Raw genomic sequence first — 15,809 nt, 5'->3', positions numbered from 1 at the left:
AAAATTAGAAATGTTCATTTAATTTTAGATTTTAAAATGCTAAAATGAGGTGTAGAATTAGGATGAAGACTATAAATTGTTATAGTAAGTTTCTTTTATTTCAGCTAGGTATTCCTCTGGTTTCTACTAGTAGGAATATTTTGTCTTTGCAACTTAATGTTTAAATGTTGTGACATTTTTGTTCCTTTTGAATATTGGAGACTATTTCTGCATGATATTTAGAGAAATGCCCTTCAAATCTTTATCATTTTTAAAATCTTTAAAAATTTTTAAATGCCCTTGAAATTGTCCGCACAGCAGAGCCTGGCAAGCAATCCGTGGTGTATTCGATATGCCAAAACAGTAACAAGTCTCACAATGGAGACATTACTGGTGCCCACTCGAGCAAATGATGAACAATGAGACAACAGTGCTACAGTACCCTTTAAATCTTTAAAATTTTTCAAACTTTGAAAAATGTTTACTTGTCTTTAAATAGATACTTAAATTCAAACTGGTTGAAGGGATAGTTTAAAATCTGGACTTTAAAATAGATAGACATCTACCAAAATAATATCTATTTTAATCTTTCCAAAAGGAAACAATATTTTTAGTCTGGATTATAAAGTTTGTGAATCCCTAATCTTATTTCATGAGCATTTATTGGGTATCCAAGTGATAATAATAACTATATTTATTGAGACTTTGCCTTACTCTGTAGTTCTGTGCTAGAAACGTAAAAAAATATCTTTCATATTCCCACTTAGGTGAGAGAGAGAAAAGGATATAATTTAAATATAACTTAATAAATGCTGTTGAGAAATTTTGGAAGTTACGTTGGGAGGGCACAAAGTAGTATTTAATACAATCTGGAGAAACAGGCGATAACATGTATAGTAAGTGGAGCATTTGAAGTGGAACATTTAAAGAAGGTAGAGAAAAGGGCTGGAGGGATAGCACAGTAGGGCGTTTGCCTTGTATGCGGCTGACCCGGGTTCGATTCCTCAGCCCCTCTCAGAGAGCCTGGCAAGCTGCTGAGAGTATCTCGCCCCCACAACAGAGCCTGGCAAGCTCCCCGTGGCGTATTCAATATGTCAAAAACAGTAACAACAAGTCTCACAATGGAGACGTTACTGGTGCCTGCTCGAGCAAATTGATGAGCAACGGGATGACAGAGGAAAGAAAATTTAGCTTGGATTTGTTAAAGAGCCAGATATATTGATGCAGCTTTCTAGATATGTGTGCTTTGTGATAGTTATCTAGTATTTATAATGGATAGCTAGTATGAGTGTAAGAGCTGGAGGAGAAAATATTAGTAAAAGAGGCTACTAGTAAGTGACTGTGTCAGACTTCAGGAATTTAACATGTGGTCAGTTACACAGAGCTGTATAAGAGAATGATACATGTTTGATTTTAAGAAGGTATTTCTTACACTGGATAGAGGATGATTTGGGTGGAGTTGTGTGTAAAGATCTTTTCATAAGACCAGTCAAAAGATGGGGGGTAGGAGTACCAGGTTGGACTGCAGTGGAGAGAAAAGATGTAATTCAGTTAATGCTTTGACATAAATTGAAGAGGTTCAGACACTAATTAGGTGCATGAGATAATGAGTTACTGAAGTCTCTGAGGAATTGAAGTCCATAAAGAGAAAAGATACTTAAAAAGATAACTTTGAATTTGATGTGGTGGTTACAAAGCTAGAGATAGGAAAAATGATCTACAATTATTACACAATATCTGCGTGGGTTTATTTCTGGGTTCTTTATTCTGTTTATTGGTATATCCTTTTTGGTATTTTTGTTTGTGTTTTGCATCACCCATTGGCTACTTACTCCCAGCTGTATGCTCAGAATTGAACTTGAGTCCTGGCAAGCAAAGCATGTACTCAGTTGGTTGAACAATCTTTCCAACCCTGATATGTTGGCGGTTTTTTTTTTTTTTTGGTTATTGCCATTTTGTTTTGATTACTTATAGCTGTGTACGTAAGCTGACCCCAAATATCATGTTGATTAGGGGGTAACCACACCATACACAGTTGAAAATTCACCTATAATTTGTGAACTCCTACTAAAACTTAATTAGTAATAGCCTGGACTTTATTAGTAGCCTGTATTCAATTAAAATATTCTTTGGATAAACCTGTAATAAAGCAGGGTCAAGAAAGGAAAATACTGGCTTTTTCTTTAAGCTCGTGTTTTCCATTGCACATGTACTTCCTTGCTTGTCTCTGTGTCTCTTTGCTTGTGGGTTTTTTTTTTTTTTTTTTTGAGAAACCCATGTTCTCTCTTAACCATGGATTCCTCTCTTTTTCACTCCTTATGTTTTTGTAAGAAGACATCTTTCGGGGCTGGAGCCATAGCACAGCGGGTAGGGCGTTTGACTTGCACACGGTCGACCGGGGTTCAATTCCCAGCATCCCATATGGTCCCCTGAGCACCACCAGGAGTAACTCCTGAGTGCAGAGCCAGGAGTAACCCCTGTGCATCGCCAGGTGTGACCCAAAAAGCAAGAAAAAAAAAACAAAAAAGAACCCCATCTTTCATAGAAACTTACTTTTTTTTTTTTTTTTTTTTTTTTGCTTTTTGGGTCACACTCGGCAATGCACAAGGATTACTCCTGGCTCATGTACTCGGGAATTACTCCTGGCGGTGCTTGGGGGACCATATGGGATGCTGGGAATCAAACTGGGGTTGGCCGAGTGCAAGGCAAACGCCCTATCCACTGTGCTATAGCTTCAGCACCTCATGATTATTTTTTAAAAAAGAAAATACTTAAAAAATATATTTCCATAAAAATCTCATTAAGGAAAAGAAAATACACTCACAGTACTGCACTGCAGTATCGTCTATGTTGTAAATTTACATAATCTATTTGTAAGAATATTTACATAAAAGTGAATCTGTGCTGTTTAAACCTATGTTGTTTAAGGGTTAACTATGTGAAAGCAAGAAGTGTGATGCCATCAGCTTTGTTCATCTTTCGTAGGTTGTAAACATTGAGAACATTGAAAAATTGTAAACTAGCCAAAGAAAGATTAATGTAACTCAGAAGGAAATATTCAGCTAAGAGCAAAAGTACTCTGTACTATCAGACTTTCTCTTTTGAATAAAAGATAGCAAAATATTAAATAAAAATAATGCAAAAATAATTAAGACTTTCTCATAATTTATTTATTAGAATCTAGTACAAAAATAAGGCTTTTTATGACCTTCATGGACACAGTTTATGCAGATGTTGCCATGTACTAATTCTTGATTAATTATGTATGTAGAGTCTTAAATAACTGCCTAATAAGTATCCCATAGCTGCACTTCTAATGGTGTTATTGGAATTTCCAGATAGATGATTGAATTTGTAATTTTTAAATAAGACATACATGTGTTTAAAAATTTAATACCCAGAAAATAGTTCTTTAGTTTGAGGAAGTTGCTGAATCATCTTTGTGTATGGTCTGCTTTTCACAGGCTTAGGATATGTATCTATTGCCTAGTCATAACATTATGTATTGACTTTTGTGTATTTCCCTTGCAGGCCCAGATTATTCTTCATCAACATGGTTACCTGGTAATGAATCACTGTGGCAGGCTACAACCCTTCCATTCAACCATCGAAATAACCATATCAGGCGACACAGCATAGCTTCAGATAGTGGTGATACTGGCATTGGAACTTCTTGTTCTGACAGCGTGGAAGGTGAGCTAAAATTCTTAGTGTTTAATTGCCAGTTCTCAGATAAGATTGTGATAGAGACCATTCAGACAATACCTTTTTTTGTTTGTTTCAAGCTGAGAAATTATGACTTGTAAATAATTGAATACTTAATAATTAAATCTGCTGATTGACATAGCACAGTAGCACTACCGTCCTGTTATTCATTGATTTGCTTGAGCAGGCACCAGTAACATCTCCATTGTGAGACTTCTTGTTACTTTTTTAAAAAAATATTATTATTATTATTTTTATATTAGTGAATCACCGTGAGGTACAGTCACAGGCTTACAAACTTTCGTGTTTGTGTTTCAGTCATACAATGATCAAGTAACCGTCCCTCCACCAGTGCCCATTTTCCACCACCAATGCTCCCATGTTGTTACTGTTTTTGGCATATAGAATATACTCTCGGTAGCTTGCTGGACTCTCTGAGAGGGACAGAGGAATCGAACGTGGGTTGGCTGCATGCAAGGCAAATGCCCTACCCGCTGTGCTATCGCTCCAGTCACTAATTAATATAATTAAGATTATATGAATGTTGTATAACCAAACAATGAATACTTATTTTGAATGTACAATTTAATAATTTAAGTATCTAATATTTTACGTAGACTGGAGCGATAGCACAGCGGGTAGGCCTTTTGCCTTGCACGCGGTCAACCCTGGTTCGATTCCTCTGCCCCTCTCGGAGAGCTGGGCTAGCTACTGAGAGTATCCCGCCCGTACAGCAGAGCCTGGAAAGCTCCCCATGGCATATTCTATATGCCAAAAACAGTAACAACAAGTCTCACAATGGAGACATTCTTGGTGCCCGCTCAAGCAAATTGATGAACCAACAGGACTACAGTGATACAGTGTATTTTACATATATCAAATAGAATACTACAGATCTGTTTTCATAATCTGTGGAAATGGACCAGTATGAGTGATCCAGTTTTTCCTTTAACCTTTCCAGCATTTGGTTGTTTTAAAAATGTAGCCTTTCTGGGGCTGGAGTGATAGCATAGCAAGTAGGGCATTTGCCTTGCACTCGGCCCACCTGGGTTCAATTCCCAGCATCCCATATGGTCCCCCAAGCACCTCCAGGCATGATTCCTGAGTGCAGAGCCAGGAGGAACCCCTGAGAATTGCGAGGTGTGACCCAAATAGCCGGAAAAAAAAAAGTAGCCTTTTTGATACAGAATATAGTGGTAATTCATTGTAGTTTTAACTTTCATTTTTAAAAACGATTAATAACTGAATCTTTTTTTATTGGGGAGTAGGGATTTAGCTTAATACTTCCAAAAATAATGGATGATACCAGATATGGAGCATTGCTAAATTCATAGAAAGGTTTACTAAGTATGCTGAGCAATTTATTTGGGACGGGATAATCCAAATAAATCTGGAAGACTGGTCTGCTGAGACCCTTATTCCTCTATCCTACTTTCTGTCTTTTAGTTATGTTTTGTTGCAACTAATAGTTCAAGTGAATCATTTGAAAGACAACTTTTACTCTTAAAAAACCGGATTCATTACAGTTATTTGGACTGGAGTGATAGTGCAACGGGTAGGGCATTTGCCTTGCACGCAGCCGACCTGGGTTCGATTCTTTCGTCCCTCTCGGAGAGCCTGGCAAGCTACTAAGAGTATCCCGCCTGCATGGCAGAGCCTAGCAGGCTACCCGTGGTGTATTTGATATGCCAAAAACAGTAACAACAAGTCTAACAATGGGGACGTTATGGTGCCTGCTCGAGCAAATCGATGAACAACGGGACGACAGTGCTACAGTGCTACTGTTATTTGAAAAATAATCCATAATTGGATGTTGGATCAATTGAATACTTAAGAGGAATTCTTTGTTAATTAGAAATATTTAATTTTATAAATGACTTCTAATGTAGATGTACTTATTTTCTCTCTAGCCCAGAGCTTTTAGGAAGCCCATTCATATATTAATGTTTATTGAATACTTACTGTGTTCAAGACCGTGGAAGTTGAGTTCAAAATGGAGAGGATTACATCAGAATATTATTAGAGAAAGTGATTTTGTATGGGAATACAGTCTAAAATTATCAGAGTGCTTTTCCTTTAACCAGAGCTATTTTGAGATGTCAAGTATCACTAAATAAGGGTGTGAGCTTTTTATGTTTAGCAAGAAGTTGAGACACTAATTTAACATTACTGGTACCACGTTTTTACTGTGGTAAATTGTTTATGGGGTGTTGAGTTCCAGGTTGGTAGGAAATAGATCTGTGACTTGAGGCTTATGTGTCTACAAGACTACCAAATTGTAACATAAACCAGCACAGCAGATGATCAGTTTCTTCCTAGATCTTTTTGCCAGAATCTGGAGGCCAGGCAAATAGTTGTGATTGCACAGAAATTTGTTTGAGCAGGACTTGTATTTGAAGTACGCAGCACTACTTCACTAGTTGTAGTGCATAATCTCTATGTTGAGTGATTGAGGGAAAACTAACTTGAAACTGGGAATCTAGGATCCTGAGGCAAAAAAGAGAGCTTTATTTTTTTGCTTACACTTGGCTCTGTGGCTTTTCATAAGGACGTTTTATCTACCGTAAAACATGAATCCTGTCACTGGGTGAGATTCCTAATATTCTTACCCCAAACAATAGGTAGGCTTCTATCTTGTATAATCTCTGGGTGGCTAGGGAAGCCCTGGTGGCTCTTCCCCTTGCTGCCAGGGTTCGGTGCTCTCATACCAGCCGGGGTGACCCATACCATGGGCATATGAAGGAGGAAATGAGGGCCAAGCTGATTGGTTGATCAGTTGCCGTTTATTCCATTCTCCCCATGCATTCTAGTCTCAAACTGTCCCTCATTTCCATCTCCTCCTGTCTCTCCCGCTCATCTCTCTGGGATCCATTTCACAGCCTGGGCTCTCCCTCCAGGTGCCTGCTCCTGTATTATTCTTCTACATTCTTCTCTCTCTGTCCCCCTTGCTAGTTCTCTGTGCTCCATTTTGTTGGCCCTCTCTCTCTCTCTCTCTCTCTCATCTGTCTCCAACTCTCTCATCTGTCTCCAACTCCCTCATCTCTCTCTAACTCTCCAGCACTGGAGGTTGATGCTATACCCAGTCAGGTTATTAAAATCAAGATAAAAAAGCCTTTCCTGACTGTCAATTAGGCTCAAGGGTGGAAACAACACCTAGGGGCTGTTCCTCTTCTCCTTAGTCCAATAACTTAATTAACATCTTGATTAACACCTTAATTCTGCTTCTTAATATTAGTTATTTTGTATGGGCATAGTAAGAGATACATTGAGCTTATAGGGTGGCTCTCCCAGGAACATCTCACCATGGACTCAGACTACAGTGCTCAGGACAGATTAATCATTCCTAACCCTAGCAGTGTTCAAATCTAGTTATTGCTTTTTGGATTATGACAGCATTTGTCCATGACCAAGCTCTTAACTTATAGTTAAGCATTTGGCACTTTGGCAAGGCCCAATTTGATGCCAGGGTAGCACATAGCTTACCGCCTGCCCTCGGTTCATCCATCCCTCATTGGGACCCTGCTTTGGGGGTGCTAGGAAGTAAGGGCAATAGAGGCTTAGGTTGAGAGAACAGATGTCCAGGAGGTAAATATCATTCAGAGTTAATTAACTCCCAATCTAGGAAAACATAGCATTAACTGTCTTCTTGTGTCCATACAAAAGACATTGCTCTGAATTAACTATGCAAAGGAGTTAAGGAGAAGAGAAAAGCACTATTTACAAGTCAGCAGGCACAAAGAAAGAAGTTACAAATAAACACAAAGGAATGGGATCACTTATTATCTGTAATCTGTATTGCAAACCATAATGTCCATAAGTAGAGAGAGAAGGAGGGCAATAGTCTGCCATAAAGGTACGGGGAGGGGGTTATTTGGGGGAGGGGGGACATTGGTGGTGGAAAATGTACACTGGTGGAGGGATGGGTGTTTGATCATTGTATGACTGAAACTCAAATATTAAAGTTTCGTAGCTGTAGGTCACAGTGAATCAATCAATCAATCAATCAATCAATCAATCAAAACAGTTTGGGAACTCAAAAAAAAAAAAGGAATGGGAGCACTGTGATGGAAGTAACCCAGTAAACTGAAGCTCCCTTGGCAAGGCGGAAAGGACAAACCAATGTTATCCTACAGTGTTATCCTACAGACTTTTATCTCTTCTATGTATGCTATAAACAGTTTTATTTGAGAAATATGCACCCAGAGATGGGATGTGGGTGAGTACAGATTGGAGTGTGTCTCATTTATCTTTTTAAGCTTGAACTTCTTGTAGTCTACTTTGTACTAATTTTTAAGTGCATTTTATTTAAGATAATGTATGGAATTGAATAATTCTTTGATAATCCCTGCTTATCTTCATTAGAGGTAGTTTTCTTGTATAATAGACCTCATTTTTTTTTTCAAATAGTAGGGGTTGTTAGAGGTAGACTTCAATTTAATCATATCTCATTGGAAGTAACTTGTGAATAGAAGGGCTATTGAGTAATTTTGAGTTTCTCTTGTGAGGATATATATCAGAAATAAAGAAAATAGAGGGGCTGGAGCGATAGCACAGCAGGTAGGGTGTTTGCCTTGCATGCGGCTGGTTCAGGTTCGATTCCCAGCATCCCATATGGTCCCCTGAGCAGTGCCAGGAGTTATTCCTGAGTGCATGAGCCACTGGGGTTTTTAGGGGCCAGATGAGCAGGATTATGCCTGCCCCAATCTGAGGCTCCCCAGTAAAATCAGCCTGGCTTAAAGTCTAGAAGCATATCTGCAGCGAGCTGCTCACTTTGGAGACTATCTTGTGTGTCTCTGGGTCATGGCCCTTGTTCACATCTTTTCTGGAGAAATAAACTATTGGCATATGTTCTGCAGGGTGTGCCCGCTCTCCCGTACTGCGCAGCACTGCCAGCCCTACCTGCGGCTTTTGATCTCTTTTGAGATTTATGGATCTCTGAAATTAGGCCAATAAACGAGCTTGTGTAGCTGAGCTAGAGGTGGTTAGTAGGTGTGACTCCCACATATCTAACTTTTGGCTTTTTAATTTCTTGGTAAACTTGGCGCCAAGTTACTGGTGTCTGGCCAAAGGCACAGAGGCAATTTGGGGGTATCAGGAAGTCTGAAGGCACCATCAGGCTGCTGATGCACTCGCCCTGCAGATACAGGTTGACCTGCTGGTGGCACCATACCCCCACAATGGTCTCTTTAACAACAATGCCTCTTGTTACTAAAATTATTTTATTGTTCCACTTATTCCCTCCTTTTAAATAAAATATTTCAGATTTCAAAGTAGAATTTACATGTTTATACTACCAGAATCATGCAATTATAAATCATAACACATCATCTTGTTTCAGCTATTTTCTCTTTACTCTCACACCCTTCTTAAATGTTTTTTAAGTAAATCAAAAACTGCTTTTTAATATTTAATATTAAGTGGGGACCCAGAGCAATAGTACAGTAACTAGGGCACTTGCTTTGCATACAACATATCCAGGTTTGATAGCTGGCATTCCATATGGTCCCCTGAGCTTGCCAGGAGTGATTGCGAGATGCACATCCAGGAGTAAGCCCTGATCACCACTAGGTATGACCCCAAACCAACGCAAAATTTAAACTAATATTTATCACACATTAGCACTGTAGCGCTGTCGTCCCATTGTTCATCGATTTGCTCGAGTGGGCACCAGTAATATCTCCATTGTGAGACTTCTTGTTACTGTTTTTGGCATATTGAATACGCCACAGGTAACTTGCCAGGCTCTGCCATATGGGAGAGATAGTCTTGATAGCTTGTCGGGCTCTCCGAGAGGGACAGAGGAATCGAACCTGGGTCAGCCACGTGCAAGGCAAACACCCTACCCGCTGTGCTATTTAAATGATTTTCATGTAATTCATAATTTACATTATGTAGTTTTTATAAATAAAAAATGTACTTTTTAGGTAAAATAAATGATATTTAGGTGATTAACTGTCATCTTCATTTTATTAGAAGCCATTTTATTAGTGAACAATGTTCTGACAGCTTTAAAAATTATTTTAGGCACCATGGTTTATAAAATTGTTAACGGTAGGGTTTCATAAAATATTCTAGCACCATATCCTTTACCAGAGTGTTCAGTTCTCTCCAGCATTGTTCCAGTGTCCTCAGACCCCTGATCCTATTTCCTCTCCATTTCCAGGGCTGTAAGCTTTCTATTGAAGACCAATTCTCAGTGTCTATGAGGTGAATATCTTGATACCAAAAACAAACCGAGACATCAGGAAAGAAAAATAGAACTGTAGATCTGTTTCCCTGAGTAGCATAGATGCGAAGATCCTTAAAAATATCGGCAAACTATTTAGGGTAGGCATGGGGGTGGTGAGGGGGAGAGAGAGGAACTACACCCAGAAGTCCTTAGGGCTTACTCCTGGCTCTTCACTCTGCAATCAGTCACTCCTGATGGTACTCAGGGAACCATATGGGTTACTGGGGAATTGAGCTGGGTCAGTTGTGTGCAAGGCAAATGCCCTGACAGTACTATCTCTCTAGCCCCCAAGTGTTAACAAACTGAATCCAATTATATATAAAATAAAATTATTCACCATGACCAAGTAGGATTCATTCTGGGGATGCAAGAATGGTTTAATATGCACAAGGCAATTAGTGTAACATATAATATCAATATGAAGGAAAAATCATGATTATATCAGTATTATGCAAAGCATTTGACAAGATCCAACAAGTGTTCATGATAAAAACAGTAAGGGGCTGGAGAGAATACACTGGGTAAGATTCTTGCCTTGCATGCAGCCAACGTAGTTTCAGTCTGGTACCTTGTGGTTTCATGAGCTCTACCAGGAGTGTTCCCTCGGTGTAGGACCAAGAATAAGTAATGATCACATGGGAAAAGGATCAAACTGCCATTGTTTGCAGATAACTTGGTACTAGGAAAATTCTAAAGACTCAAAAAGAAAATGCTCCTACAAACAATAGACTTATACAGTAAAGTATAGGCTATAAAATCAACGTGCAGAAATTTGTAGCTTTTCTTACAGCTTTTTAACTTGGGGACTTTCAGAACTCTGGTAATTGATACTCTATTACATGATTTCCATCTCTCATGCTGAATCAGTTGGCCAGTTAATCTTAATAATAAAATATATGTAATAATTTTTTGTTTAACCATTTTTCTGTATTTCAAACCTAATGGTATTTTTGAACACACATTCCCCTGACCCTGAAAGAGCCTCCAGTGCGGCACCATTGGAAATGATGAGTAAAAAGAGGCTTCTAAAATCTGAGGGCTAGGACGAATGGGGATATTACTGAGACCTGTCAAGAAATTCAACGATCAACAGGATGATAATGATGAATAATTTTTGTAACATAAAGTTTTATACTTCATGCATGATTTATGTACTTTTATATAGATTCCTTTTGAAGTAAAGTATAGTAATCTTTTTATGTTAGTGAAGTATCCATGTTTATATAGCAAGTCTTAACAACAATAGCCTGATTTTTCTCTTTGCTTTATTGGACTGCACTTGGAAGTGCTGGGATAAGGAAGAGAGTTCTTTGAGCGTGGTGCTTCCAGTGGTGCCTGTTGCTTTCTAAACTGTGTGCATCAGCTCTTTGTCTCCCCAAATCCATCTCTTAATTCTAACTATGTAAGATAGATCTATCCTTAGGATGAAGAAACCAGATGGAAAGATGCCATGAGAAACAGTGTAGTCAGGCAACACTAGGTTGAGATATTGGAGACCAGAATTCTATTTTTAGATCGGTACTTGGTAAAGTAATTTAACCTTTATAGTCATAAGTTCTTTATTTGCATGTGAGAGTAGGTTAAAGGTTATACAGATTATTATTTGGCTTATAAGATCATAAAGTTTCAAGGAGTAGTCAAAAACAATTATTGTTTACATCCTCCTACAAACAAAATCCTCTCATTTTCTACTTGAGCTTTACTTAATTTTTTAATTGTGTGTTTAAAATGATATATTTGAATTTTAAAGTTTCAAATAACCTATAATTTTTTTCTGTTTAGAATTTTGTTTTGTTATTCAGAATGTGATTTTATACCATTTCTTAACTATTTTAATTTGTAAGATTGATATATTTATTGTTTTATTCCCTTTTGTCTCTCCCTTTCTTTTAGAGATATCAATCATGTTGCAATGTTGGAGGTTCCCTATACACCTCGTTATGGCACTGCTTTTATGATCCCACTGGGGATCGCAAATCAGGTTTTGGTGTGCTCACAGTCAACTCCGGTGCTTATTGGGGTTTCTGATCCTTTAGATGCAGTGTTTGCATATGCAATTTCTCTGGGCTGGTCTCTTTAGTTACAATACGCAGGTTTTGGCTGTACTGCTCTTTGGAGGTTGCTATGGTGCTCACTCATGCTCCCCACTGGTGGCACTTCCTTGTGATGCTCATATTATTTTAGTTGTCATGGGGATCACAACTTTTTGTGGTGCTCTCTCACACATATACACACATGGTAATGCTGCAGCCGGAAAATCACTTGTGACACTCAGGATTGCAAATAGTTGTGGTGCTGCCAAGATTACAAACAGAACTGGCAGAATTGTGCTTGGTATATGCGATGACCCATGGGGTTTAAATTTGTGACGATTCACTTGCAGAGTAGGCTTGTAAGCTACTGCATCTTTCTTCTAGGCACGTGAACTTTAATTCTTCAGTATGGCATGCAATGCTATTATAACTCACAAATTACTGAAATTGAATGATATTAGAGAAATATTTTGTATCTCAATGGATATTTATTTGGAGGGGATCTTTCACGTAGTGCTCAGGGTCTCAGTGGCCTAACCATACTTGACCCAGCCATGTGGGTTAGACTTTTAAGTGTTTGGGCCTGGCTAGGGTGCCAGGAATTACCAGTACTGTCCCAGAAGTCCTTCTATGGACCAGAGATGGAGCCTGGACCTTGGGCATTCACTCCAGCCTTTTGAATTTTCTCTCTAGCTCTAGACTTTGTCTTTACCTACTATGTCAGCCATTAGTCCATCCATTTGTTCCTGCTGGTTTGATTTAATGGCATGGTAGAGTAGGGATACCTGAATCCAACTAAGTTGAGTTATATTTAGTTCATTTTAGAATCATATCCTGTCATTTATCATGCACCTCTGACCTAAAAGGACTCTTTAGTTACAGAGTCAAGTGTTGAGGGGAGGGAAGAGATTAGTTTTTCTCTTTTCCCCAAACTTTGTATAGAAGATATGAATAGAGAATCAATGATAGTTTCTTATTTGTTCTGCTCTCAAGTACTAGTTTGTGTTCCAGAGAAACGTTGTCTTAAATATATTACATTACATAATTTAAGATATTATGTCTAGTTTGATTTGTAAAAATTTTTATAAAAAAGAAATAACCCTTATAATTCTTTGAAAGTACATGATGAGTAAATCTAAATTGGGAGTTATCTATAAAATGGTATTGACTTCTTAGTCAATTAAATATAAGACAATAGGCTATGAAAAGAATTTCCCTTTTTGCACTTACAATTTAAAAAAATCTCCCCCTTCCCTTTATTATTGTAATGACAGGAGTTGCTTATTTGCTTGTTTTGCTCACACTCTTCAATTGCAGTTTGCTCTGAGTTGCATACTTGGTGTGGGGCTGGCATCAACCTGCCATGTTGTTCTGTGTAGAGGTCCAAATTTGTGACTTAGTTTGTGAAATGCAGGTGCTCTGCTACTGAGCTAGCTTTGTGTCCCAAAGAAAGAATTTTCTTTGTTGTGTTGAAAGACTCCCAAAAGAGCTTGAGAGATGACTACCATAAATATCTACGAACCATAAATATCTATGATTATTTTGAACAGGTAATTTTAGAACTTTTGTCCATTTGCTGTCTGAAGGGAGCTTATGGTGACTTCACAAAGTACACTGAAAAAAATATAAAGTAGTTAAGAAAATAAGATTATGGATAATAGTGAGTAGACAACAACAAAGCAGGAACTTAAGATTTGCACAGAGTTGCTTACTGTTCATTTATTAGAGAATAGGCCATATACCTGACATAGTGAAACAACTTGCTAGTGAGTTATTATATTTATATTATAGTATATATTATAGTCCCTAAACTATAAAAAATGGAAGCAAGCACTTCAGGAAATCATGCTTTTCATTATATTGATATTTGATGTACAGTTCTAATGTTCATGATATTTGTTAGAGTTTTTAAAATTATTTTTAAACTCTTAAGATATCATGATGCCAAAATAGGGCTTTCTGTTTGAGTTGTACTTTCATAAACATTTACTTGGATTTAAAAACTTATATGAGTTTGAAGATGTGGTCAAAAAGTATGATTCCAACCACTGCATGGTACTCAAGCTTTTCAAGTGTGGTTCCCACAATAGTTAAAACTATTATTTATACAATTATTATCTTTTAAGTTTTCACTATTATGATTTTTATATATTTATACATTTAAAAATATTTCATACTTTCTGTTCTTTTTTTTTTCCCCATGATTTCTCCATATTGGTTGCTTTGTGTGTGTGTGTGTTTTCCATGTCATTTTCTTTCTACTCTATAAGAAATTATATACTTTTCTATTCTGTGCTTTTGTTTTTATTCCTGGTCACACCCATTGATACTCAGGGGCTACTCTCAGCCCTGGGCTTGGGGGTCACTATTAGGAGTACTTGATGGGGAACCATGTTATGCTGAGGATTGAACCTGGGATGAGTGCATGCTTGGCATGAGCTCTGTCCAGTCTCACTCTCTTTAATAGAAAAAAAAAGATAGCTTTATTGAGATAGAGTTCACATATTATACATAATTTAATGTCTTTTGTTTTATCCTTATAATTGTGTAACTCTTACCACAAAAACAGTTCACTATGGCTCATTGTGACTAACTTAGCTTAATGTTTTCAAAATTCACTCATGGACCATTTATTAGTACTTCATTTATTTTAATTGTCATGTAATATTCCATTGCCTAGAATTATATGTTATAGTTACCAAATACTTTGGTTCTGTTTATCCATAAATATAGTTGATTTTGTGTTGTTTTGGGGCAATATCCAGTGGTGCTCAGGGATTACTCTTAGCCCTGTGCCCAGGAATCACTCCTGGCAGAGCTCCAGGGATCATATGGGGTGTCAGGGATTGAAACCGGGTCAAATATATTTATGACAAATGCCCTATCAACTGTAGTATCACTTATGTCTCCCACCAAATTAGTTTTTATTGATGTATGCAGTTATTATTTATTTGATTATATATTTAACTGCTTTTTAAACATGCTCATTCTTTTTGCTAAAACATAGCATGCATACATGGTGTACAGGAAGCCTGTGTTCAATCCCTGGCTCTGTCTGTGCCTGCACGGTGTTGGGAGTAGCTCCTTAGCTTTTCTAGGAGTGACCCCCAAACCAGAGAAACATCATACTTATTTGACAGAGGAGATATCTCAAAGGGCTGGAGCGTAGGTGTATGTGTAAGGCAATGGTTCAATCCCTAGCACTGCCTGGTTCCTGAGCAACATCTGGGAGTGATTCCTGTGCATCAAGCTTGAAGTATGCTGAAGTACTATAGGTTGTGACCGAAACAAAGAAAAATGGCTCATTTTTAAATTAAATATTTTGTGTGTCTTGGGGCCATACCCGGCTGTGCTCAGGGCTTACTCTTGCTTTATGGTCTGGGATTAACCCTGGCAGGCTCAGGGAACCAGATAGGGTACCGAGGATCAAACCCGGGTCTCCTACGTGCTTTACCTGATACACTGTTCCTCTGGCCCCTCTCATGAGTCTTGTTTTGGATTCAAAACTTTTTTTGCCTTATTTCTTTTAGAAACTAAATAAATTTTAGTAGTTTGCTTAATTATTCTGTAGGTAACAATTTCTAATTTGTTTTGCTTAGCTGAAAAATATTTTTTCCTTCAGTCTTGAAAATTAGCTTACCTTTCTAAAAAATTCTTGGGTTCCAGTTATTTATGTGTAATCTTTCAAAGATGCTTCACTGTATTCTGGGTTTTGTTACTGCTGTTGAGAAGTTGGCTGTTATGAAAGTTCTCTCAGGAATAGTCTGCATTTTCTCTCTGTCTTCTTATTACCTGGTTTTCTAATTGTAATTTCCTATGATGAACTGTGCAACAATGTGTGAAATGATAAAGTTGTAAACCCT

The 15,809-nt window shown here is 37.8% G+C and overlaps 1 protein-coding gene across 2 annotated transcripts in view; it reads left to right on the top strand.

The window, feature by feature from the left end:
* The window catches only part of CEP85L (centrosomal protein 85 like), a 128,817-nt gene that overhangs the window by 15,325 nt on the left and 97,683 nt on the right, over positions 1 to 15,809 (top strand). For both annotated transcript variants that reach the window (XM_055135900.1, XM_055135899.1), the window contains exon 2: positions 3,511 to 3,672. In XM_055135900.1, the coding sequence (XP_054991875.1) occupies positions 3,511 to 3,672 (162 nt within the window). The remainder of the gene's footprint in view (positions 1 to 3,510; positions 3,673 to 15,809) is intronic.

The sequence above is a fragment of the Sorex araneus genome, chromosome 4 (genome assembly GCF_027595985.1).
Source record: "Sorex araneus isolate mSorAra2 chromosome 4, mSorAra2.pri, whole genome shotgun sequence".
NCBI classification, from domain to species: Eukaryota; Metazoa; Chordata; class Mammalia; order Eulipotyphla; family Soricidae; genus Sorex; species Sorex araneus.
Note: the sequence above shows the minus strand (reverse complement) of the source record. Positions and strands in the feature narration are given on the sequence as shown.